At 60.8% G+C, this 25963-nt stretch overlaps 1 protein-coding gene across 1 annotated transcript in view; it reads right to left on the reverse strand.

The window, feature by feature from the left end:
• The window catches only part of EPHA8 (EPH receptor A8), a 32880-nt gene extending 12845 nt beyond the window's left edge, over positions 1-20035 (reverse strand). The window contains exons 1-4 of the mRNA XM_036443951.2: positions 19824-20035; positions 14658-14722; positions 8218-8881; positions 1138-1293 (exon numbers count right to left, since the gene is read on the reverse strand). Of these exons, the coding sequence (XP_036299844.1) occupies positions 1138-1293; positions 8218-8881; positions 14658-14722; positions 19824-19917 (979 nt within the window). The 5' untranslated portion in view covers positions 19918-20035. The remainder of the gene's footprint in view (positions 1-1137; positions 1294-8217; positions 8882-14657; positions 14723-19823) is intronic.
• Positions 20036-25963: the final 5928 nt, after the last annotated feature.

Genomic DNA, 25963 nt, shown 5'->3' on the forward strand with positions numbered 1-25963 from the left:
CATTGGTGCCCACACTCCACTCCTTCGCCCCCTGTGATGAATGGCATGTAAATGCCCCCGAGCACTGGGCCGAGTAGAGTGAGGCCCCAGGAAGCCCAGCGGGTGTCCACAGAACCTCCCGCCCCCAAGATGAGAGCCCCCCTCTGGGCAGTGCAGAGCCCTGGAGAGGGCGGTGAGGCTGGGGGGAGCCCTGAGGAGGGGGATGGGGGCCTCGGAGCTAGGAGAGCCTGGGAGGGGGCGGGCTATGGAGACCCCTGGGCCTGAGAATTCCAATTCTCAGAATGCCAGGAAAGCGATCTCAGATCTTAAGAAAACAGCACGGCGGAATCTCAGAATCACGGAGAATCTTCGATCTGAAGGGCGTGGAATACCAAAAGCCGCGCCTTATGATTTCTGGAGCCTGGACTGTGCATTTGGAGAGAAACCGGAGTCTAGGGCACGTGTCCTCGACCTAGACAGGCTGGGCTCTCCTGGGCCGGGAGCCGAGATGTCACCATGTCACTCAGCCATCCGTTCTGCCCCAGCAAGTCCCACAGGCACAGGTCTGCACAGGAAACGCACAGGTCTGGGCAGAATGTTGGAGTGTGTGTGTGTGTGTGTGTGTGTGTGTGTGGTGTGAATACACTTGGGCCCTCCCTTGCCTTGTGCAAGGAGCCCGGGGCTGGGTGGTGATGGAGGTGGGGGCAGGGAAAGACGGGGATCAGGTTGGGGTAAATTCCGGGGCAAGACTGGTCAGAACCGTGAGAAGTCCGCCTTGTCCCACCACAAGAGCCCAGGGCTGGTACGTGGGGTGGCTGTGCTGGCTGCAGCCCCTCCCCAGCTGGGAGGGGAGGCGAGAGGCCCCTGTAGGCTGGGGGACAGGAGGCAATGGAGGAGCCGAGTAGACAGACAGTCCAGACAAGTAGGCACGACGCCTGACTCTTTCTGAGTCACCTCAGGGACCTAGGGCATGCACACACACACGCACACGACCACCCCTGCTCCAGCACACGCTTCCCTGGCAGGGCCAGGAGCGCACACGTGGCGCTCACAGGCTCTACTGGGGCTCAGGAGTCCCCTACAGGTTCTCAGACATGTGCACAGGCCCCCAAAGAGCCCCTCACACGCGCGGTTCTGGGGTCCGGGGCTGGTACTCACGGGTGCAGGCTGCAGACGGCGGGTCCAGGGCCGCGCGGTAGTAGCTGAGGTCACAGCGGCAGGCCTGGGTGGCAGGGGCCGCCGAGTGGCTGTGGGGAGGGCAGCGGGCACACAGCTGGTCCCCAGGGGCCGACTTGTAGAAGCCCAGCTCACAGGCTGTGGGAGAGAAGGTGGCTGGAGGTAAGCCAGCTGGTATCAGATACAACTCTCACTCTGACCCAGGGCTTCGGGGGTGAGGGGTCCCCTGAGGGACAGAGAGACAGACCTTCAGCACCCCCCGTCTGCCTTTGTTTGCGGGGGGGGGACTGGAGCACAGAGAGGACCGGTGACTTACATAGGGCTGCACAGCAGGTTGAAGGCAGAGCTGAGCCAGGGACCCTGACACCTGAGTCCCAGCCCCAGAGGTGGCACAGCCCCGCCCACCAGGCCCTGTCAATCACAGGACACTGGTCTTGCATGAGACACCAGCCTCGGGGGCAGGGCCAAGAGGCTAAGAATCAAAGGGGGCCAAAGCCCAGGATGTCACTTAGGCCGGACATGACAATGGGACAGGGAGTGAGAGTGGGCAGACACTGACTGGAGAAGACACATGTGTGAAGCGGGTGGGGTGGGGAAAGAGGGCTGGCAGTCTGTGTTTTATATGCTCTCCATGCAATGCTGACCATTCAGGAATTGCAGGCCCCTGGACCCTCTCAGATCACGTCACTGTCATGGCGGCTGCCACGGACTTGTCTCCTACGCCGCCCTCTCTCCAGCCTCTGCCTGTCTCCCACCCGGCTGACTCCGCAGCCTCCACACCCGGCCTCCCGGCCTGCTGCCCCAGCCCCGGCGGCCGCGTAAGCACCTGCCCGGTGCCAGGCACCGACCGGGCGCTGGAGGCACGGCCATGAGCCAGACCCACGGGGTCTCTGCCTTCAGGGAGTGGCGTTTGGGGGCACACCGTAACCAGGCTGTGATCTTTCCAGAAAGGAAATAAAGGAGCAGCTACCCCCTCCCCTGAGAAGGAGACAGGCGGTAACATGTGAGCTGCAGCCGAAAGGACAGGAACGAGTCAGCCGTGCCGGGACCGGGCATCCTATAAGGACACCTGCCCCTGTCACTGCCAGTCCCAGTCCTATGGGCTCCCATAAGCCTGGCCCCCCACGCCCGCCCTGCAGCCCCCCCTAGCACCACCCCTCACTCCCGACCCTCAGGCAGAACTAAGGGACTGGCCGTTCCTCACACCGGCAGGCTGTTTCCCTCCTCAGAGCCTTCTTCCTGGGATGCCTTTTCTCCTTTGTCCCCCTGTCCAACTCTTCCAAGATTCCTTTCAACTGTTTCTTCAATGAAGCCTTTTCAGACCTCCACACACACACACACACACGCACACACCACGCACACACACAGAAGCGACCACTGCCCTCCCTATTCCACAGCGCCTGCTCAGTCTCGCCACCCGCAGCTCGATGCTGTTCCTATTTATTGGTGTCTCTCTCCTCCTGGACCAGAAGGTCCCTGTGGGCAGATGCTTGTGAGTAAGGCCCAGGCCTGCCCTATTCATCCCAAAGCTCCCAGCACCTGGCCAAGAGGTTGCTGATGCCCGTGGGCGTTTCCCAAGTGAGCAACTCCCACCGTTATCTGCTCCGGGCAGAGACACCGGGCCTTCAGGAGCCCCAGTGCCTCCCAGCCAGGAGCTCCCAGCTCCGCCCTGGAGCGGAACCCTCTGCACCAGGGACCCCCAGGGAGCTCATGAGGCTCTCTTCCCACTAAGTCCCCTTCTAGAAGACTCTGGGCGTGAGAGGTGCTCTATTGGACAAGGCATTACGTCATTAAAAAAACACACAAACATACCTCTCTATTATAATAGCTAAAATCAGGCTAATGTGCAAAATTCTACTAACTTGAGAGAAAACCTGAAATCCAGAGACATGATGATGCCCTCAAATTGCTTCAGAGACTCAGACGCTGTGGAGCCAGAGGGGCCGCCAGGTTGGGGGAAAGTGTGCCCCAGTTTTGAGACTCGACGGGGGGGGGGGGGGCTGGGAGCTTGGAATTGGGGGGCTCACCTCCTCTTCCCAGGAGCCCCCCAGGAGGCCCAGCCTCAGAGCTCCCTTCTGAGCCCAGGAAGCGGGCTCTGCACTTGGTCAGCAAGTATTTGTTGAAAGCGCCGTTGAGCGGATGGACAGTAATCCTCACTGTAATTATCGGGTCCATGTCCATCAGCACCTCAGGGACTGTCTGCTTATTCTGCCCCTCGGTTATTCCTTCACCCAATCCCCTGAGCATCTCTGGACCCGAGCTTGGGAGGAGCTGGGCCTGCTCTCAGGAGCTTTCAGAGCTGCGAGGGGCAGACAAGGACACATACGGTGGCACCAAGGAAGCACGGACAGTCTTCATTCCCCGAGTCCCTGACCACTCGGAGTTCCTCCAAGACCTTGCCAGTTAAAACCGGCCCTGGGGTGCAGGCTGCCCGGGGTTCCTTTTCTTGTCTAACCTCTTCACCTAAGCTAAGTGCCATGGGGCATGAAGAAACTGGGCCTCAGTTTCCTCATCTGTAAAATGGGGGCTCCAAGGGCTGATGCGAGGATTAATATGAATGCATACTGTCTGGCACTTATTATTACAATTCTATGTCGTCGGCATTAATACATCTGCTTGGCAGAGAGGAAACGGGCTCGGGGAGCCTGAGTGCCTTGCCCCAGCCACTCCCCTCCCCCCTCGCCACGCCCCCAGCCAGAATGCAAACTCGGAGGCGTCCCTGGCCTTGAAGGTGGCCCCGCCACTCTGCCCCTCGCCAGCGGGCGGCTCTCACATGCTCCACTAATACCCATATGGCTCGGACGTGTCAAGGCCGGATTAATCCGCGCAATGAAATAAAATAATCTTTAATAAGAATACTAATCACCAGGCCTCGGGGAGCCCAGAGACCTGGAGGCAGAGCCGGGAGTTAATGGCCGAGACAGATGGAGCAGCTCTGGGCTGGGGCTGGGCCCTTCCGGAGTCTGCATGTGCCCGGCCCGTGTGGCCATGGGCTAGGAGGGGCCCTGCCCCCGCCGAGGGCACCTTGCCCAGGCCGCCTGTCAGGCCGGCAGCAGCCCGAGGCCCTGGCCGCCTCTCTCTTCTCCCCTGCTAAGAGCTTGAGATTTGACAAATAAGGTGTCCGCCGGTGGACGACCAAAGGAAATTAATTCTAAATCAGATTTTAAACGCAGTCAGGAGGCGAGAGAGCTCGGCGTTCATGCTCCCCCCTCCGAAATGAGACTCTGATATTTATAGAAAGATGATTAGGGCGGTGGAGGGTGATTTATAGTCTGTGTCCAGGTGACAGGAAGGACGGAACGGGGACTTCAGGCTGGGCTGCTGCTCCCCGGGGTGATACTCTCTGAGATCCTGCCCTGTCTGGGGCAGGGGCGGGAGGGGAGGGCGCCAGGTGTGGGGGAGGACACTGGGTCAGGAGCTGTGAGGCCTGGGGAGCTTCCTGGCCGGGGGGCTGAGTCAGTCCAGCACCCCCAGCTGTGCCCTGGGGCCCCTCGTGTCACCTCTCTGGGCCCCCATTTCCTCACTGGTGAGCTGCATGAGCTCTGTATGGCTCTGATACTCCTCTGCCGGTCCCTGAGGCGGGGGGCAGTCACAGGCAGGGCGCCAAAGAGGCAGTGACCAGCTAGGTCCCTTCTCCCGGGCATTCACTGCGAAGTCAAGCACAGCCCACTTCGGAGGGGCGCTGTGAGGGCGAAACTTGAGAAGCAGAATCCTGAGGCTGGCAGGTGGCCTGGCCTCTGCTGCAGGCCACAGGGATGTGCGGGGGGTGAGGGAGGGGGCACTCAGGACCCCCTCTTAGCAAGTCCCAGCCTTTCCTCTCCTCACTGTTTGCTCAGAGAGACCCATCCATGGGAGACGAGGCCCCGCAATCTGAGAAGGTCCCACAGCTCTGAGGGGACCCCCCTCAAGTAGCTACAGCCCAGGAAATGCACCGCCATCTGTTCCCAGCTTCTTATCGGTCCCCATCTCCGCACTGTCAGGCTACCCACCGAGGAGAGGGTAGGGATGGGGGACACAGCCGCCTCCCTTCCCTGGGCCTCGGCCTCGGGCCTGTGCTGCTTCCGCAAGGAGGTTCCACGGACAATCCCAGAGGCCCACCCACAGGACACTCAGAGAGCCCCTCTCCTCCTGCGACGTACAACCGCCTTCTGTCCTAAAGCCCGCTGCCTGCAGGGTACCGTGAATTAATATTGTTTATAAAGCCTGTAATTATCTTGCAACTGGCATAATTATGTGTATTGTGATTTAAATGAAAATTCAAAATTTGCTGCAATTCCCTGACCCTGCTTTGCCTTCTCTTTATTTTTTTATTGCCATGCCAGCAGCGCCAGGAAGTGGGCGTGGCCTTGGCCTCTCCTGGCCCTGGGAGGTTCTGCTGCTCAGGTGCTGGGGTTTCCACCAAGAGCCCTGTCCTGGACATGTTGTGGGACCTTGGATACCGGGCTCCACTTCCCGCCTCTGTTTAGGGTAAGATGACCAGACGTCCCACTTTTGGCGGGACAGTCCCGATTTTTAACAATTTGTCCCGCATCCCACGGCGTTTTTTTAAAACGCCGTGGGATGCGGGACAGATTGTTAGAGATCGAGACTGTCCAGCCAAAAGCGGGACATCTGGTCACTTTAGTCTAGGGAGGCTGGAGCAGCACCTCTGAGCAAGGCCCCAGCCCTGAAGGCAGGAGGACCGGTCTCCCTCAGCACACACAGGACAAGCTAGTGACGTGTGTGTGTGTGTGTGTGTGTGTGTGTGTGTGTGTGTGTGTTTGGGGCTGGATCGATCCAGAGCCGGGGGCAGCGGCTGACTGATGTCCACCTGCCGATGAGCCAGTTGCTGTTTGAGTGTCACCGGGGAGGAGGGAGGCGGGGCTTCGAGGACACAGGAAGCAGCTCAGGGCTCTGGAGTGAGACCCCTGGGATCCAATCCCTTCTGTGTGACTGAAGTTGAGGGGCTCAATGTCTCGCATCTATAAGATGGGGAATATTACTAAGCTTCGGGAACTATCGTAAGGATGAGAAACTGCGTGAACCCCCCGAAGGCAGGGACTCCCTGTGTCTATATCCCATGGCCTGGGTCACAGTGAGATGCTCGACAGAAGGAGAAACTGACATGATGTGTAAGCATCACTTACCCAAGTGCCTGGCACATGGCAAATGCTCAAAAAATCGTCTCTAAAGGACTTTATTATCCTTACAGAATGAGGGGGTGTTGGAAGCCAGCTCTGATGAGAAAAGCAGTTGGGGTGGGCCAGGAATTAAACACCGAGGTCCCAGCTCAGAGCAAGACAGACTAGGTCCCAGCTCCACTGCTCACTAGCTATGAGACCTCAGTCAGTGACACAACCATCTGGGCCTCAGTTTTCCCATCTATAAAATGGCATTATACCTGCCTTGCTACCATGAGCAAATGAACTGATGTCTGAGGAATCCCCTTGCAAGCTGTCAGGCATGTCTGTTATTATTATTATTACCCAGCAGGGAGCTAAAAAAAAAAAAAAAAAAAAAAAAAAAAAAACACAACACCACCAAAAACTAAAAAATAAACCAGAGATATCTGTGACAGGGACCAGGAGAGGCTGGGGACCGGCGGAGCCCAGTGCACTAGGCCTCAGAGGGTAGAACCAACCCCGAAACAGGCAAATGTCACAGAAGGTGCTTTGCGTCTAGGGCCCAGGAGCACTGAAGACTCGCGGCAGTTGGGAGCGTGAAGGAAGATTTTTAAGGAAACCAGAGAGCCCCAGAGGGGAGCTGGAAAGGGACTGGTGACTGGATGGACGACCCTGGTCCCAGAGAATGACCTTGGTCCCCACAGCAGGCTTCTCTGTGCTGAGTGGCCAAGCTGCCATGTGACCAGCCCCCGGAGAGGCCAAGGAAGGGCAGAGATCAGTACCAGCTGGGGTACCAGCTGCCTGTCCACACCTGCTCTCCCGTGATCCTGGGTTCGCGGGATCCTCGCTGCACTGTGCCACGTGGGAGTCTGCTGACCACGCACACATATGTGTGTACACACACGCACACACACACACACACACACACACACAGAGCTTGAGGTCGGCCTGCTCCTGGTCCCTGACATGGGAACCCCAGCTGTACCCCTGTGGGGGCAGGTGTCGTGCCAGGTGCCTGCAGCAGTCCTCCTTCACCAGCACCTTGGTTTTCCTTAGTGAGACCTCCTGAGCACAGCAGGGCCTCACCCCCCCGTGACACACCCACCTGCACCGTTCTCCCCGGCGCCCCTGCCCGCGGACCTTCACAACGGCCCCTCGCGGCCTGGCGCCCCCTCCCTCCACCCCGCAGGCCAGCAGCTCCGTGGTTCTGAGCACGGACGTGAGAGCCAGACTCCTGGGCTCACATCACAGCTCTGCCACCTCCCAGCTGGGCGGCCCTGGGTCAAGCCCCTTTGCCTCTCTCTGCCTCGTCTCCTCACCTACAAAGCCTGGACCGGAGCGGTTTCTGCCTCACAGGGAGGGGTGGGGTGGAATGAGTTATGGTGAAAGGTGCTTAGAGCCGTGGTCGGCATCCTGCGGCTCGCAAGCCACATGCGGCTTTTGGGCCCCTTGGGTGTGGCTCTTCCACAGAATACCACGGCCTGGGCGAGTCTGTTTTTAAGAAGTGGCGTGAGAAGAAGTGCAAGTTAAAAAAATTTGGCTCTCCCAAGGAATTCCAATCGTCGTCCTTTTGATGTTTGGCTCTGTGGACGCATGAGCTTGCCGACCACTGAGTTAGAGCGTGCTGACCTACGTCAGCTCCCTGCACGGCTCCCTCGCACAGGACTGCACCCGGCGGTACCCAATCACACAGGGTCCTGCAGGGTAACCTCTCCACAGTGCCACCGAGGGCACCGCCTGGCTGTCCTGCGTGTCCCTCCTCGCCCCCCATCACACACAGACGGCCTGTGTGCTTGCTGACCCAGACACACGGGAGGGTCCCTCACCGTGCCAGGTGCTGTTGTGCACCACCCAGACGCCTGCTGACTCTGGTACCCCCCTCCTCCCCCCACACACCCTGGCAGCCCTGCCCCGACCGAGCCCACCCGCCAGCCAGCCAGCCCCCACGGGGCGCGCTCACCCACACAGGCGTCCTGCCGCTCCTCGTAGCCCGCGCTGCACACGCACTTGCCGATGGGCACCAGCCACTCGCCCTCGGCGCTGCAGTACATCTTGGGCGTGTCCCGCTCCTCCGAGTGCCGCACGCACTGGCCCCGCACCTCCACCAGCGAGGAGGAGTCGGCCCCGGTCACCGCCTCCGAGAAGGCCGCCAGGTTGCGCACCATGGTGGGGCACTTCTTGTAGTAGACGCGGAGGGAGAGGATGGCGAGGCAGGCGCCGATGTCCTGGAAGGCCAGGTAGAAGCCGCGCTTGCCGAGCGGGCCCACGCCACGCACCTCCGTGTTGAGCTTGAGGCGCCGCACGCCCAGGTCGGCGCCCGTGAAGCTCTCGTCGGCCGCGATGGTGTCGATCTTGAGGAACTGGCTCTCCTGCGTGCTGGCGCCCAGGTCGCGGTCGGACTCCAGGTAGTAGAGGTTGAAGGTCTCCTTGCAGGTGCCCGGCACGCCGGGCATGCTGTTGCAGTCGCGCAGCGTGAACTTGATCTCGGCGTAGACGCGCCGGGCGCCGTCGCGGGGCACCCAGCCGGTGCGCAGCCAGTTGTTCTGGTTGGGGCTCATGACGTTGCACACCTGGTACGTGTGGATGGGCCGGAAGGACTCGTCCACCTCGTTGATGGAGTCCCACTGCGGGGGGAAGAGCAACAACACCTGACGGACACTATTAACTGGTGAACATGACAGAATCAGAGGTACGGAAGGGGAGCGGACTGAGGATTCTCGGGGAAAGGGGGAGCGGGAAGGGCGTGCGGAAAGGGACTGAACAAAAACTGTGCACATATGGATGAGGACAGTGAGGGGTGGGGAAAGGGCAGAGGGTGGGGTGGGAACCTGGTGGAGGGGAGCTATGGAGGGAAGAAAAAAACAGGAACATTTGTAATAATCTGAACAATAAAGATTTATTTTTTTAAAAAAGGGAAAAAAAAAGAAAAAGAAAAAAAGGAAGAGCACAGCCCACTGAAACGGGCGTCTGCCAGTCACCCCTGCCACGTGCCCCACGCATCAGTCCTGTGGGCGGGGGGGTCCTGGGGCAGAAGGGGGCGTTCTCCAGCCTGGGGGAGCTGATCTTGTGGGGCGGACTGTCACAGCTGCCAGACACCAGGCACCCTGCAGAGGTGGGGCCAGCGTGCCACATCCTTCTGGGGAGGGGTCACGTATGGCCTGCTTACAGATGGGCAATCAGAGGCTCAGACACAGGAGCCCCGTGCCTGAGGTCCCATAATGAGCGAGGGGTGGAGCCAGCACTGGAACCGATACCAGGGCTGCATGGCTCCGGCCTGTCTCTCTGTGGCCACGCCTATCCCGCCTAGGGTGCGGGGGACCCGCAGGGGGAATCAGAGCGCCCCCGGGCCAGTTTGCACACCAGCACCCCCAGGAATCTCTCTAAGGCACGAACCCCACTCAGATCCGGCAGCAGCGCCCCCTGATCTGGCGCTAGCTCAGGCTGATGGGTGGATGTGGCCCTGCTGCTTAGGATGGTCCTCAGCCCCCCCCCCCCCCCCCCCCCACACACACACACATGCACGGCTGGAAGCCCCCGGGCCGGTCTGGGTCCTCTCACAAGTGCCAGGAGCTGGGGAAATGGGGTGTGACGATCTGTGTCGGGCGCTGGCCCAGAAACATGCCACACGCTACCAGCGGAGAAAACACCTGCGAGTCATGTCTCTGGTAAGGAATTCATATCCAGAACTCCAAAGAACTCCCACACCTCAACAACAAAAATACAACCGAAACCGGTTTGGCTCAGTGGTAGAGTGTCGGGTTCGATTCTGGTCAAGGGCACGTACCTTGGTTGCAAGCACATCCCCAGTGGGGGGGGGGGGGGTGTGTGCAAAAGGCAGCTGGTTGATGTTTCTCTCTCATGGACGTTTCTAACTCTCTATCCCTCTCAATTCTTCTCTGTGTAAAATCAATAAAATATATTAAAAAAGAAACAACAAAAATACAAACAGCCCCGTTTAAAAACGGGCAATGGTCTCGAGTCGACATTTCTCTGAAGAAGATGTGCAGACGGCCTAAGTTAAGATGACCAGACGCCCCTCTTTCGGCGGGACAGTCCCGGTTTCTAACAATCTGTCCCTCGGCGTTTTAAAAAAGTCCCGATTTTTTGCCACGCCTTGGGAAGTCAGCCAGACAGGGACGGAGGGGCGCCGTGCGATTTCCCTGAGATGCAGAATCCGGAGAACAACATAAACAAACAAATAAAATAGAAACAGACCCGCAGCTACAGGGAGCGGGCTGAAGGCTGGCAGATGGAAGGGAAGTGGGAGGCTGGTGAGACAGGTGAAGGGAGTCACACCACAGTCCTGGGGTGCAGGGGGCAGCACAGGGAACACAGTCAATTCTACTGTGATAACTATGGCACCAGGTGGGTTCTGGACTGGGGGGGGGGGGGGAGGTACGATTGTGTAAGTGTCTAACCACTGTGCTGTACACCTGAAACCAATATAACACAATACTGAACGTCAACTGTAACAGGAAATAAAAGAAATAGAGTCAGAAGAAAGGGGACAAAAGGTAAAAGCCACCACCCTCCTTGAGGTGGCCTGGGAAACCGTGGGTTCTGAGCTGCCCCAAAGAGGCAGAGCGAGGACCCCAGGCACTTCAAGTCCTTCCTGCCTGACTCAGCCCCCCCTTCACCCCTGTTCCACCGCATCTTGGCCAGCGAGTGGTCCGGACCCACCGCACCCACATCTGAAAAACGGAGCTCAGACAGACCCCCACGAGGCCTCTGCGGGTGGAGAGCTCGGGCCTGGCAGAGAGGCCCCGAGGAATGGGGCTTCCCAGCCCACCTGCGCCTGCCTCCAGGGACCGCTGGGGGAGAAGCCCAGCCTATGCCAGCCTCACCTGAAAGAGACCATGCTTCCTGCACCCCCACCCCAAAGGGACCCCTGCCCTGCACCCCACACCGCAGCTGGGGTCTCTGGCCAGCGCTGTGTCGGTCACATCTGGGGCTACAGTCACTGATACAATGAACAAAGCGCCAAAGAGCCAACCAGCTGCTCCCTGTCTGCTGCCTGCCAGGGACCGGGATAAATTAATCAGCTCCATTCGGGTCTGTTCCAGCTGCCCCACCGATGCCAGCGGCCTGACCTGGCCCTGCCAGCCCCAGGGCTGCTGCCGCCGCCGGTGCCCAGAGCGGCAGGGATTCCTGGAGGCTGGCAGAAAGGTGGAATCCGTCCTGCTCTCCGCCTGGGGCACCCCACCCCGGGCTGGGTGCCATCCCACCCCAGCTGCCTCTCTGGCCCTGGCACCCTCCTCCCCCCACCCCCACCCCTGCTCTGGAACTCGGTCTCATTCCTGGAATGAAGGCAGGGAGCCGCGTGGTGCAGCCCTGAGTACATCACATCCCTCTCTGAGCCCCGGGCTCCCCATATGCAGAACGGGGCAGGTCCAGCCTGTCCATGCCATCCACTCTGAGCGATGGGAGGAGCCGGTGGGACAATGGAAAGGAATGTGCGCCCCTCAGAGGCAGCTGTTCTTTACCAGGGGTGAAGCTCGCCCAGTGAGTGGAGGGCGGGGTGCAAAGGGAGGGGTGCAGCCTGGCGGAAAGCATGGGTTCTGCGGCCGGTCTGCTCCCCACCCCCCCACCCCCACCCCGCCCTCAGCTTAGCGGAGATGCTTAACCTCTCAGAGCTCCTGGTTTCTTACTGGTAAACCGCTCTTTTCATGCATCATCTCATAGATGACAACTCCACCAGCCCATGTTGCCGTCCCCCGTTATAAGCGTGGGGGTTGGGGGAGGTAAAGGATTTGCCCGAGTCACATGATTGGAGGCTCCTCGGGACCCAGCATCTTGGCCTTCAGGCTGAGCCGTCTGCCTGATAATCTGATAACGCTGCTGATGCTGGAGACAGTCCTGGTGGCCTGCACCCGGGTGTTTAACGGGCTGCAGGGCCAGGGGGTGGAAGGAGCCTCAAGGACCATCTCCAAAGGCTGCCCACCCAGCTGGCAAATATTAAACCAAAGACCAGCTCCTCCCCAGCCCCCCTGGATGTCAGCATCTGCAAGGCTCACCTGGTAGCCCAGCACAGGTTCAAGGCCTCGAGGCTGGGAACCAGGACTCTCTCTGGCCTGTTCTCTTCCTGCCCCATAGAGACAGGAAGTGGTCCGTAACTCAGCGGACAATGCAGCACTGCCTCCCAGCCTCACAAAGAGGGCAGAAGGGATGCCACTCGGGCTCCAGGCTCAGAGTTATGGGTTCCAGCCCATCACTTGGAACCTGTCCGAGGCTGAGCAAAGACCTCCGGGTGCTCTGAGCCTCAGCGCCTGCGTCTGTAAAAGGGGGCGGCTGTCCCTGCTTGCAGGGTTGGTGGTGGGGATTAAAAGAGATAACGTCTATAGACTGTTGGGAGGTACTGAATAGAAGTTATTATTGTTCTAAGTCCCAAATTAAATGAGATGACTGATCCATACTTTACTGCAAACAAAAGAATTACGGTGTGATCATGGGAAATACATGCCAGTCCTGTTCCTCACCTTCTCAAAATCCTACCACTCCTCATTACCCTCAAACCAAGTCCTAAGATCTGAGAGGACAGACACCCAGAGCCAACCTGCAGCCAGGCCCACGCGCCCTTGGGGAAATGCTGACCCAGACAACAGCCAGGCAGTCCCCCCCTCCTGGGCCAGCCCCCGGCCCCCGCCGGCAGAGCCGAGATCCTTGTCCACCCTCCTCCCCGCTGGGAGACAGCCAACTGGGGCACACAGGGGGCACTGCCCAGGGAGAGACGGAGGCCCAGGGAGGTAAAGGGACACCCCAAGAACCTGGCCTTGGTCTCAGGCAGGCCTGGCCTGCTCAGCCAGAGAAGGGGTTCCTACTGGCTCTTGGGCCCTGAGGCCTAACCCTCCAGCCCCTGAAGCCTGGTGCCCAAGGGCTGATGCAGGAAGCGGACTCAGCTCACTGCTCCCTGGGACCCGGGAGAGAGAGGAGTTCCGACCTCAGCCACAGGCCACAGGCCACTGACCACAAACGGCCGGATGGATGAAACCCCTACCTCAAAGCAAAGAGATGCCCCCTTCATAAATGTGACTGCCTGGCATCGTTATCATCGTTACTGTTATTAGCACGATTATCCCTCTGTCCCCAGAGCCACGGAAGCCAGTATTCACGAAAGAAGTTGTGGTACATGATGTGCTCATGTCTAAAGCAGGGATGTGCATGCGTATGTTCATGTGTTGTTTGTGTGTGTGTGTGTGTGTGTGTTTCTGAGCACATCTGTAGGCGGATACTTATGTGAAATACAACCATGGTATCCTACATAATAAAAGCATAATATGCAAATTGTCCCCTCAACCTGGAGGTTGTCTGGGAGTTTGACCAGTCTGGGGGAAGGAAGGGAGGCCCCAGCCGGCAGCCAGCAGCTGCTGGTAGCCCCTACCAGTGTACGAATTTCATGCACTGGACCTCTTGTATGCTAATAACAGTGCTGGTGACAATCCATTCAGGGAAGGCTCACCTGTAACAGGCACAGTCTACAACCATGTGTGAGCACAGCCCCTGGGGTCGTCACATGCTCCTCCCTTTTCAGAGATGGGAAACAGACCCAGGGGGGGTGAGGTGGTGACCCAGGACTCCAACTTGTCGATGGCAGAGCCAGGACCCCACCAAGCTCATGGCTTGCTTTGGCTTTCCTGCCCGCCTCCTGGGGCTTGGATAATACCCTGTTTCCCTGAAAATAAGACAGTGTCTTATATAAATTTTTGCTCCCAAAGTTGCACTGGGTCTTATTTTCAGGGGATGTCTTATTTTTCCATGCACTAGGTCTTATTTTCAGAGGATGTCTTATTTTCGGGGAAACACAGTAGAAGTGGAGGGACCAGGCAGTGCAGCCTGGTCCCTGGAGTTGCCATGACCACGCCCCAGGAGAGTGGCAGGGTGTCTCCCATGAGCATTGATCCCAAGGGAGCTGAGGGGCTAAGGCACATAGGCTGGGGGCTGGCAGTGCCAGCCAGGCGGTGCTGATGGAAAAGAGAAGCAAGCAGGGAATCCAGCTTTCCTGGCAGCCCCTGGTGAGGGCCCAGCGGAAGCTGTAAAAGCCCTGGATAGGGCCCTTCCTGGCCCTGTGCCTCCACAATGACATGTCTAGGCTCCCCTGGGCCCAGCTGGGCACATCGTGAGTCTGCAGACCCAGGACGCAGACTCGAGGACCCCACATCTGGGGCCTCCGCCATGAAGCACCCGCTGCCCAGCACCAGGGGTGGTTCTCTATCCCCAAGGCTCTGGGTGCACGAAACTGTTACGAAATCAGCAACTCCGTCTCCCGTTGCTGTGTGTCCTTGGGTAAGTGCCCTCCCCTCTCTGGGCCTCTGCTTCTTATCGATCTATCTGATTCGATTCTGTGAATCACAGCCCCCCTCTGCTCCCAGAGGGACGAGGCTGGCCCCACCGTCCGTCACTTACCCCGTGAGCCGGATACGTGAGCCAGCCCCAGTCCCCGTGGATGGTTGATGTGTCCAGCAAGTTCACTGCAAAACAGAAGACAGGATCAATCAGACCCCTGGGACTGCCTTCCCTGCGCCACAAGAGCCACCGGACCCAGCCACGCGCCAGGCCCTGCGCCTACTAATGTCTATGCGTGTTCACACAGGGCCTTGCTGGTCAGTCTCACGCCAGCTCCACAGCTCTGTGTCCTTTCTGGCCTGCCCAGTCCACCAAGGCACAGTTCAAGTTCTCTCTCTTCCCGGAAGCCTTCCTCGGCCACTTTGGCCAGAACACCATCTCCTGAGCTCCCAGAATACATGCTGCCCCGAATGCCAGCTGCCCCGCGTGGTGGGCCGGTGGGAGGGCTGAGACAGGCTCAGGAGGCCTGGGTCATAACCCCGGCTCCAGCACTTAGAAGCTGTGTCCTGAGCAAGTCCCCTCCCTTCCCTGAGCCTCAGCTTCCTCCTCTGTAAAATGGGGCGACAGTGGTTCCTGTTGCACAGGGGTTTGTGACCCTAACCTATTCATGGGACGTAATGGCATTCAAAGATATACCAAAGTTCACGCTGCGAAGCCATACCTCCCCAGAGGACTGGCCCAGCTTTATAATCACCAGGCGGTGCCCGCACCCAGTAGGTCCTATGCACACCTGATGCACAGACTTAGGGCAGTACAGCTGCCTCTCGGTGGGCACCTACTATGTGCTGAGCTCTGCAGGGAGAGCTTGAGATGCCTCATCTGTGACCCACACAACCACCCGGAGTGGTGGCCCTTCTTATCTCCATTTTATAGATGAAAACACCGAGCCTCAGGGAAGTTCGGGAACGTGCCCAGAGCACCACAGGTGTAGCCAGCAGGCTTGGCATGCAGAGCACCTGCTGTGGCAGCCACAGGCAATGCCCCCGGCCCTGGCAGCCTGGCTCCAGGTGGTGGGGAGGGAGATCTGGCCAGAACGCAAGTCTACTTTAAGCCAGACCGTCCAGCAGGGAAACGAGCCCACGATCAGAGTCACACCCCCCTCTGGGCTTGTATCTCAATACATCCACTTGTAGCAGGAGGTCCTCTGAACCTCAGTTTCCTCATCTGTAAAATGGGGATCATCATATCAACGGGTGGGCGAGGGCCACCTGGAAAGCCTGGAGTCAACGCCAGCTCCCTGTCCCTGCGTCCTGCCTCTCTCTCTGTGCCTCTCCCTACTCAGCGATAAAGACATCAGGGCTTGAATCCCAGTTCTGTCTCTAACTGCTGTGTGTCCTTGGGTAAATCCCCTCACCTCTCTGGGCCCCTGCGTCCTTCACTGTGTCTGGTGATGGGTGTCTGAGAGAGTTCTTGGCTCCCCGGGGCTTTCCATTTCACTCTCTGTTCGTGTACCCCCTCTCCCAGCCAGCAACCATGGGCTTCCAACTAACCCGATGGGCAGGCTTGAGCGGGTCCCGGAGGGTTAAAGCAGACCCTCCCGCAACTCTGCCCGCTGGAAGGCGGAAGCCGGAGCTCTGGAGAGCTCCATGCCTGCCCCTCAGAGGTGGAGACAAGGTCCTCCAGACATGTTGGAGTGAGGATGCTCTTATTTGCTGGTTTTCTTTCTCCTTTCACCCTCCCCACCCAATCTGGGAGTGGAGAGGAGGAGGCTGGCTGGATCGAGGGCTTACAGAACCAGGGAGGGGTCCCCAGAGGCCAGGTAGGATCAGGGGATGGATCGCCCCTCCCCGGCCCCAGCCCCACGCACAGGGGCGCAGGCAGAGCAGCTTCACGCCTCCCTCCCTCCCTCTCAGGCGATGGAAGGAAAACTGGGTCAGGCAGCTCTCTCCTGCTGCCTGGAGGGAGGGAGAGGGGCCGCACTGCAGTTCCCCCAGACCAGCAGGGCCTGGTTTGGGGAGAGGGGAGGGGAGAGACCTGTGGACGCCCCCACCCTCCCCCACCCCTTCTCCACGCAGCTCCACCTGCCCCTGCGCAGCGGGTACCTGACCGAGTGTCCCCTTCCTGGACTCTGCCCCGGATACCCTGCCCCTCGGGCAGCTGCCTGCAGACCCCGCTTTCCAGCCCTCCCTTCCCCTGGGGAGCCCCCCCCCCCCACACACACATTTGCAGCAGATTCTGGACCAGCGAGCCGGGGGCGGGGGGGGGGGGGGCTCAGATAATCCAAAGATAAGTCAAAAGTCGATTCTATCGGATTCAGGAAGGGCTATAGGATTCCAGGGCTGCTTGTTCTCATTCTTTCCAGATCCTTCTCGGCCCCTCCCCTCTCCTCTTCTCCCTCCGTCCCCCTCTGCCCTACCTCATGCCCCCTCTGGTGGGGGGTCCGGGGCGGGGGGGACACTGAGTGTCTTTCACAGGCAGCTCTGGCCCACGGCGGTTTCCACCGGGGCTGGAGAGAATTCCGGCATCAGGCCCGCCTGGCCTGGCCGAGCCCCCCGGCCCAGACCCCCTTCTGGTCACCAGGGCTGCCTCTTGCACTGTCCAACCGTGTGACATCTGTGATGTCCATTCCCCTCGCTGGGCCCGTCTCCCCGCTTGCAAATGTAAGGGTTGGGCTAGATGGTCTCAGGGCCTTTGATGGAGCAAGTCGCGGAACTCCTCCGTGCCTCCGTTGCCTCCTCTGCCTGAGGTGCACGGACATCCCTCCTGGGCCGCCTGCCGGCGGTTCTGGGGGATCAGAAGGGTCCCCCTCCTGCGCTGAGAAGAAAAGGCAATCCCGAAACCTCTCCCCTTCGACTGCGGAAGCGTTCTGCGATCCCTTTTTTCTCCGGCACCGTCACCTTCCCCCATTCCATCTCGCTGAGACTAATACTTAAATTGATTTACATTCCCCGAGGACACAGCGCATGACGGGGAGGCTGGAGGATTCGGGGTGGCCAGCGGATGTCAGCCAGGACGCGAATGCCTCCGAGATCACCCAGAGCGGTGGGTGATCCCCACCAGGGTAACCGAGGCCGCCAGCCCTGCGGGGCGGGGGCGGGGGCAGGGGGAGGGGGTTGCAGGGCCTCCCCCAGCCAGAGGAGGGACCGGGCACAGGGGCACTTGACCAACCTGGGGCGCTGCCATCTTTGGGACCCCAGCAGGGAACAGAGCCCCCCCCCCCCAAGTTCCAACCGTCTCCCTGGCTGCCTGGGCTCTGCACCCGCTGAGCCGGGAGGGGGTCCTGGCGGTCCCACACGGAACACCCCCTAGGTCTCCACCCATGGCTTCTGACCGGCAAGGGGCACCCAGGCCCGGCGGTGGGTGCCTGCTGCTTAACCAGACAGGTGTGGACAGCGCGTCCCTCCGCCCTGCCGAGCTCCCGCCTGCCTCTCCATAGATCCTGCCTCTGCCCCAACTGCTGTCTCTCCGCAGACACAGACCCGTCCCCTCTCTCAGGCCAACGGTCTATCCTCCCCGGAGAACCCTCCCCGGGGAACTCTGGTGTTGGCTGCTGCCATTCCAGAGGGTGCTGGCTCTGCCCCAGGAGAGAGTGAATTAAGGAACTGAGGTGCACCACCCAGTGCCCAGAGCCCAGAGGCCGGTTCCCTCAGAATCCTACTGGGTAAAGCGACCGCCGCCTTCCCTGTGCTCAGCCCTGGGGAGATTGCTTCTCAGGCCACAGCTCGGAGTCACCGCCCGCCGTCCTGCTCCTGGGGTCTCAGGAGCCTGTGCCCACCCCAGCCAGGCCGTCCCTCCTGCCATTTCACCGTAGCTCCCCTGCTATGGTCCCCGCTCGCATGTTCCTGTTCCGTTGCAAACTGTGAGTTTACCGATGTCTTCTGTGCACACACATCTCCATGGCACGGATGCCAGTTTGAAGGCCTCCTTAGATGTGGTGTCTGCCCACAAACATGCATATTTTCGTGTATACGTCTGTACGTACATGTGTGTGCACACATGTACTGCCTGCATTTCTGTGCATGACAGTGGGCGGGGGGAGAGGGCTGTCACGCACCGGGGTCTCTATGGGCCTGGGTCTATGCGTGTGAATCCTGCAGTGTTCATGTGTGTGTGTGTGCGTGTGTGTGTGTGTGAGTGTGGATGACAAACACTGACTGGTGCTCCCCTGAGTCTGAAGTTCATGGTCCCGGGTGAGACCCAGGGCATCAGTCCTGGGATCGGGCATGGAGTACTAGGGCACTTCCTCTGGGCAGCAGGGGAGGTCTGGGGGGTGGGGGTGGGGGGGTGCGGACTGGGCTGAGAGCAGAACTCAGGGCGGCACCCCGTGTGTGCCAGGTGTGAGGCCCTGCCTTGGGGACCCTGATGGATGCCCCCTCCCGGCGTTCCTTGTCCCCTCCCATCACCAGCACCGGCAGGCCACCAGCCGAACCCTTTTGGTCCTGACGGTTGAGTTCACAACCCCTGCTCCAGCCTCTCTCCCGTGTCCCCTGAGTGACCCTGGACAAGACCCTGATCTCCGGCCTCCCCTGCCTCAGTTCCCCCGCCAACCCCTCCGCTCGCCCCTCACTGGCGCTTCCTCCCACGCCTCCCCTTCCTGCCCACCAAGGCTGCCTCCCCTCCTGCCAGTCCTCCTGGCGGCACCCCTTCTCCCCCAGCCTCCAGCCCTCCACTTCCAAGCCTCTCCGTCCCTGCCCCTCAGTCCTGGCTTCCCCCCAACCTGCCCTGTTCTCTCCAGTCCTCAGTTCCTGCCCGCCCCCTCCTTCAGTGCCATCCCTGCCCCGTTTCCTCCAGCCTCTGAGCCTCATCCTGCATCTCTGTGCCCCTCTGTCCCCACCGGCCCCTGCCCTCTCTGTCCCCTCTCTCCTCTCCTGTCCCCCAGCCTGTCCCCCGTCCCCACTGTCTGGTCCTCAGTTATCTGTCCCCCGCTCCGATCCCACAGCCCCGTGCTCCCCAGCCCCAGCCCCCGCTGCCTCTGCCCCTCAGCCCCAAGCCTGCGGTCCCGTCCCCCTCTCCATCCCACTCTCCCTTCACCCTGGGGTCTCCCCCGCAGGGATTCCCTGTCCCCCCGAGCCCAGGCTCCCCGTCCCCGAGCCCAGGCTCCCCGTCCCCGAGCCCAGGCTCCCTGTCCCCGAGCCCAGGGTCCCTGTCCCCGAGCCCAGGGTCCCAGCCCCGGGGGCGCTCAGGGTGGAGGAAAAGGAAGTTGAGCCCCATCCGCGGGCGCCGCGCCCCCGTCCCCGGCCACCCCCGCCCGCCGCCGCCGCCGCCGCCGCCGCCGCCGCCGCTCACCTTCGCCGCGCGCCGCGGACACGCAGGTGGCAGCCGCCGCCGCGGCCGTGACGACCCAGAGCGCGGGGGGCAGGCGCCCCCGGGCGGAGGCCATGGCCGGGAGGCGGGGGCCCGCGCACCCTCGCTCCGCTCGGCCGCGGCGGCGCGCTCCCCGTCTCCCTCCGCACGCCGGCCCCGGGCGCACACCCCGCGCACACGCGGCCCCGGCGCACGGGCACCCGCGCCCGCCGCCGCCGCCGCCCCGGACTGGGGGTGGGGGGGCCCGTCACGGCGCCCAGCCAATCAGCGCCGCGGCGCGGGGGCGGGCCGGCCGGCGGTGGACAGCGGCCCACTCCCCCCGGCACGTGAGCTCGCCCGCGCTCGCCCGCCTGCACCCCGGGGGCAGCGCGCCCCCCGCTCCCCCCGCGCCCGTGTCCGCACGTGGACTCAGGGCCGCCCACCCGGTGCCACGGTCAGGGCGCCCCCGCGACACTGGGACACACAGACACCCCCGGGAGAAGTCCCCGGTTCACGCGGGGCGACGCATCCCCTTGCACACTCACCACTCACTCTTGCACACTGAGGCTCGCTCGCCGATGCAGGGACCTCCACAGGGACCCACCCGGATGCACAGTCACGACGGGAGGCTGAGACCCGCTTAGAGGCAACCTCAGAGAGCACCTTTAGGTGAACACTCTCAGACTGGGCATGGAGGGGGCACCCTGGGTTAAGGGTGCAGGGGTCTGGGGCACCAGCTCTGGGCCAGACAGAGAAGGGATTGCATCCTGACTGTGCAGCCTTGGGCAGGTGTCTTAACCTCTCTGAGCCTCAGCCTCCACGCCTGTAAAACAAGGACAATGCTATCCGAGTCCCGGGGCTGCTGTGAGATTTACATGCGAGGACACAGGTACAGTGCACCGCCCAGGCCAGGCGCACAGCCAGGAGGCTGGCAGAGGCAGCTGCTCTCAGATGGATGGTGCGGACGAACAAGCACGCCCTGCTTTTCCTCCCTCGCCTTTCCCAGGAGTGGCCTCTCTCCTAGGGGATCCCTCCAGGTGCCAACCTCCCCCCCACCCCCCCCCCCCCATCCCATGAGCATCTGGTGGGCCAAGTTGTCTGGAAGCGGATAGAGGTCTGCAGCTGCCAGGGGCTGGCCCTCAAGGGGGGGTGCCCCTTGGGGACACGTTCTGATGCCGCCTCTAACGTCCACTGTGACCTCTGACCGCACTCCCAGCTCCTGTGCTCGCCGCGAAGGGGAAAGGGTTGGATGCGCGGTGGAGGTTAAAGGATGGTGGAGGCTCTCCGGGGAGCGTGAGTGTGTGCCCTGCTCCAGGCCCTGCGCTGAGAGCTTGGTAAACTTGCTCTACTTTCTTTCTTTTCTTTTCTTTTTAATTTAATATATTTTATTGATTTTTACAAAGAGGAAGGGAGAGAGAGAGAGAGCTAGAAACACCGATGAGAGAGAAACATCGACCAGCTGCCTCTTGCACACCCCCTACTGGGGATGTGCCCACAACCAATGCACATGCCCCTGACCGGAATTGAACTCTTCAGTCCGCAGACCGACGCTCTACCGCTGAGCCAAACCGGTTTTGGCAACTTGCTCTACTTTCAGCATCGCATGCCCTGTGGGCAGGAGCAGCTGAGGAAGCTGGAGTGCAAAAGGCCATCCTTTGCTCTGATCGCCCCGCTGGTCACCTGCTGGAGAGGTGCTCACACCCAGATCCCCGGACTCCAACGCCCACTCTCTCCCTGCGTCTTTGTTACAGAAGGAGAGACAGCCCCAAGTAGGGGCCTTTTCCCACGGCTCAGACCAACGGTCTCAGCGAGGTAGGAAGCCCCCGTTCCCGGGGCCTTCAAGCTGGCCCTGGGCGGAGGCTGGCGGGGTACTGTGAAGGGGTGGGGGTAAAGGGAACAGGCTGGACCAGACCCAGAGAGCTACACACATGCCCGCAGGAGACAGGCTGGCCCCTGAGGGGACCTGCGAGGGGCGTGTTCCCAGCTCCTGCCATGGGGATGGGAGCCCAGTTCTCTGCATTTTCAGAAGTTTTACATCTAATTCTTGATGTGGTATCTCTTACTATTTACAGTTGGCAGCTAATGCAAACGTTGTGAGAACACTGTAGTGTGGGCAAACCGGTGGGGGGCGTAGCCAGGCTTCCCTGGCTTCCCCATCCGCGCTGGACTCCCCATCCCTTCTCTCACTGAGTCCCCGAGATGTAGGGCTTTCACCCCATTTTAAAGGCACAGAGACCGAGACTCCGGAGGACTGACTGATTGATGGAGTGGGATACGGGCTGGCTGTATCTCATGTGTCTCCTCTCCCCGACTGGCTCCATGGCAGGGTCCCGGCCGGGTCCCACGTGGTCCTCCTGGTGCCCAGAGGCGTCCTGGGAGCCTTTGCTAAGTGGCAGGGCGAAGCCTGCGCAGACTTCCGAGATGCCCGCAGTTTGGTCTGGATGGCCGCACGGTGTGCGAGCCAGACCTGCTGGGTGGCCTTGACTGCCACTCTCCGGGGGCGAGTCTGCACGGCGCTCACCTCTCCCACCAGCACCCGGACCCCATGGGGCCTCGCTGTAGGGACAGGCAAGGCGGGGTGGGCCGGGCAGAGCTGGACTTGGTCCAGCGGGAAGCAGGTCACTCAGGGGGCAATGCCAAACGCCCTTTCCACGCGAGGGGATGCTTCAGACACCGTAAGCACCACAACGTAAAATACAATTTACAATTTAAATCATTTTAAAATATATATATTTTATTAATTTTTTACAGAGAGGAAGAGAGGGATAGAGAATTACAAACATCGATGAGAGAGAATCATCGATCAGCTGCCTCCTGCACACCCCCTAATGGGGACGTGCTCTCAACCAAGGTACATGCCCTTGACCGGAATCGAACCTGGGACCCCTCAGTCCGCAGGCCGACGCTCTATCCACTGAGCCAAACCGGTTTCGGCTAAATCACTTTTTGATACAAAGTCCTCTTGAAGAAGAAAATACCGAATGGGATTCGGCTCCTTTTCGGAGGCTTGGAGTGAACAAAGGACCATCGGATCTCGATGTGGGCGAGGACCCAGCGATGCATCCAAACCTCTGGGGGCCACAGGACGAGGCGGACCTGCCTCAGAAGTGGGTGGACCCAATCACCCCCGTCACCCAAAGGCCCCCTGCTGTCACCTACCCCTGCGTGGCCCTCACCCCGAAGCCGCCAGCTGCTGCTCTCCACTGCGGGCTCCTGCCTGGCAGCGCCCACGGCCTCCCAAGGGGCTGCTTCCAGGCTCTTTCCGGCTAACAAAGAAGGTGCACGCTTATCCGCACTGCAGGTCAAGCAGGAGGCCCTGGCTTCTACCTGAGGGGCCTCCCGGGAGTGGAGGATGTGAGCGGAGGCCAGTGGTCGGCAAACTCATTCGTCCATAGAGCCAAATAGCAGCAGTACAACGATTGGAATTTCTCCTGAGAGCCAAATGTTTTTAAACTTAAACTTCTTCTAATACCACTTCTTCAACATAGACTCTCCCGGGCTGTGGTATTTTGTGGAACAGCCACACTCAAGGGGCCAAAGAGCCGCGTGTGGCTCTCGAGCCGCAGTTTGCCGACCACGGGCGTAGGCTCAGGGCCTCTGCGTGCTCCCGGCCGCTCTCGGGGTATCTGTCCTCGGGCTGAGGAGGGAGTGAGGTGCTGTTATAAATACGTAAGAGGCTTATTAATGGCCGGGCATGCCCGGACTAATTGCTTCCTCCTGTTTACATATAATCAATCACTTCCACGGGCAGGAACCACTGGCGGGGAGCGGGGCGGAGGGAAAACACGGCCTCCGAGGCCTGGCTGCCCCACCGTCGTTCACGCTCCAGTCTTCTCTGTCCTGAAAAACCAAAGCATCCCTCTCCCCTTCTCGCCCCTCGCCTGCTGCCGTCTCCCTCCCTCTCCACCTTCCCTGCAAGCTTCTTGAAAGAGCCGGCTAGCCTATTGGACTTCTTTCTCTCTCAGTCGCCGCCCCTGGTCCATTATCACCTTCGCTGTCCCTTAACCATCAGCCACCCAGACCCCCCTCCAGGCTTCTCTGCCCCATGCCTGGTCCTCACTGGACACCACCCCCCACCCAGCTGTACAAGTCCAGGGACCTGAACTTGGTCTCGGTGCCTCCTTCTCCATCCGCTGTGTATGCGGGACATTCCACGCCCTTTGCATCCACTCCTCGCCGCTGCCACCAGCCTGTGAGCCCCCATCACCTCCCTCTGGGGCAGCTGCCCGGACACATTGCCATGCACACCGGCTGGGCCCCTCGGTCATCGCCACCCTGCAGCCAGAAAGCGCGTCACCGCCAGGGTCATGGTCAGTTCCTGGCCGTGCCCGCCCCTTCCCTGATTTCCAGCCTCCCGCTGTTCCCTTTGGGTGAAGATCCAAGGCCTTTTCCTGCTGCAAGTCCCTGCCTGGGAGGCCCGGCCCCCGCCACCTCTCCAGCCACCGCCTCCCCTGTCTGCACCCTGACCCACCCCTGAGTCACCCCTTCCTCTGCTCTTGCCGGGCACCCACTCCTCAGCATCTGCCCGCGGGCAGCTCTCCCTCCGCTGGACTTCTGCCTGGGCCTGGGCTCCCCCTGAGGCCTGGCCCAGACCCGGGTCGGGGACCAGACTGGGGTGTGTGTGACTCCAGGCGCACCTGCTCACCTGTCTGGGCGCTGCTCCGCATGGGGAAGGCGCTCAGCATCCAGGAGAACACGGCAGAATGTCCACTGTTCTCACTAACCCGCACAGCAGCCTTGGAAGGAAGTTCTATTGTCTGCAGTTCATAAGGGGGGAATCAGGTCGGGGGACATGATTTGTCCAAGATGCCACAGCTACTAACGTGACCTGCCCGGGACTCCAACGCAGACCCGTGGGAGCCGGGAGAGTGTGAGCGCTCAGCTGAGTGGGACGTCCGGGACCCTGGGTCGGTCAGAGGCGAGGAGAGAGCAGGTGCCACAGCAGGCCATTGACCTGTGGGTGAGGGGAGGGTGTGCTGACCTTCTCTGAGCCGCTCAGGCTCCGGGCGGGCGTGGGGGCGAGGGGAAAGGAGCTCAGGGCCCCGAGGACAGGCCAGCACTGGGCTACCGCAGGGGTGGGGGGGAGGTCCTGCCTGGCCCTGGCTGTCGTTTTGAGTCAGAGTGGGGCTTGACCACTCCGCTTGACCATGGGACAGAGCAGCACCCGCCCTCTGGGGTGTTGGGATGTCGGGGTGATGGGGGAAAGTGAGGGGGGGCGGGCGGAAGGTTGCAGCAGTTGTGGGGAAGTTTCCAGATTATCTGAGAGACAGAAAGGACCTGGGGCTCCAGAGTTAGACGTGGTTCAGATCTCAGGCCTAACCCTTCCCGTGTGCTGTGTGTCTCTGGGAAGTCCCTGTACCTCTCTGAGCCTCGGGGTCCGGTCTGTGAAATGAGAGCGCTGCCACCTGTTCTGGAGGGCTGTGATGATTAAAAGGGCGCCTGGCACACAGTAGGCCCTCATGCATCCCAGCTCGCCCCCCTCAGCCCCAAGGCCTTCCTCAGAGAGCAGGCGGGATCAGGCTGTGGCTCGTTACCAGAAAGAGGAGCATTCATATCCCTGATATTAAAAAATAACCTGATCGTCACTGTGCCCCATGGGGAGGAGACAAGCCCACATCTGCGCTCTGACAGACAGAGCAGCTCCTGGCTGCCCGCTGACAAGGACTGGCTGGGGCGGGGGTGGTGGGGGGCGGGAGGGGGGGGGCTGACGGTGCCTCTCACCTCTGGAGCCAGAGCAGCTTTAGGAGGTGACTTGCTAATATCCAATATCGAATGTATTGAAATGCTAAGCAGCCCTCCAGATCTCCGTCTGATTTTCATTAAAACTGCGGAGGAGGCAGCGGGTGAGGGGAGGGGCAGTGGCTCCGGCACCATCGCCACCGCCTGGAAGGTCTGCCTGCAGGAGCCAGAGCCAGGGTCATGACCAGCGAGGCCACCCCCTTCCCAGCCGCCACCCCAGCCAGCCACCATCACCAGTCACCAGGAGGGGGCCTGGGCCTGCGGGAGGCCCTTGCTCAGGGGACCGCCTCAGTCCGGCCACCGCACTCCGCCACCAGCCCCGGGCGCCACCCCGGCAGACCCCCTCCCCTGACCCCACCCCACTTGCTCCTCTGCCACAGGGACAGAGAAAAACCCCTGTCCCC

This window comes from Pipistrellus kuhlii, unplaced genomic scaffold (assembly GCF_014108245.1).
Source record: "Pipistrellus kuhlii isolate mPipKuh1 unplaced genomic scaffold, mPipKuh1.p scaffold_m20_p_2, whole genome shotgun sequence".
NCBI classification, from domain to species: Eukaryota; Metazoa; Chordata; class Mammalia; order Chiroptera; family Vespertilionidae; genus Pipistrellus; species Pipistrellus kuhlii.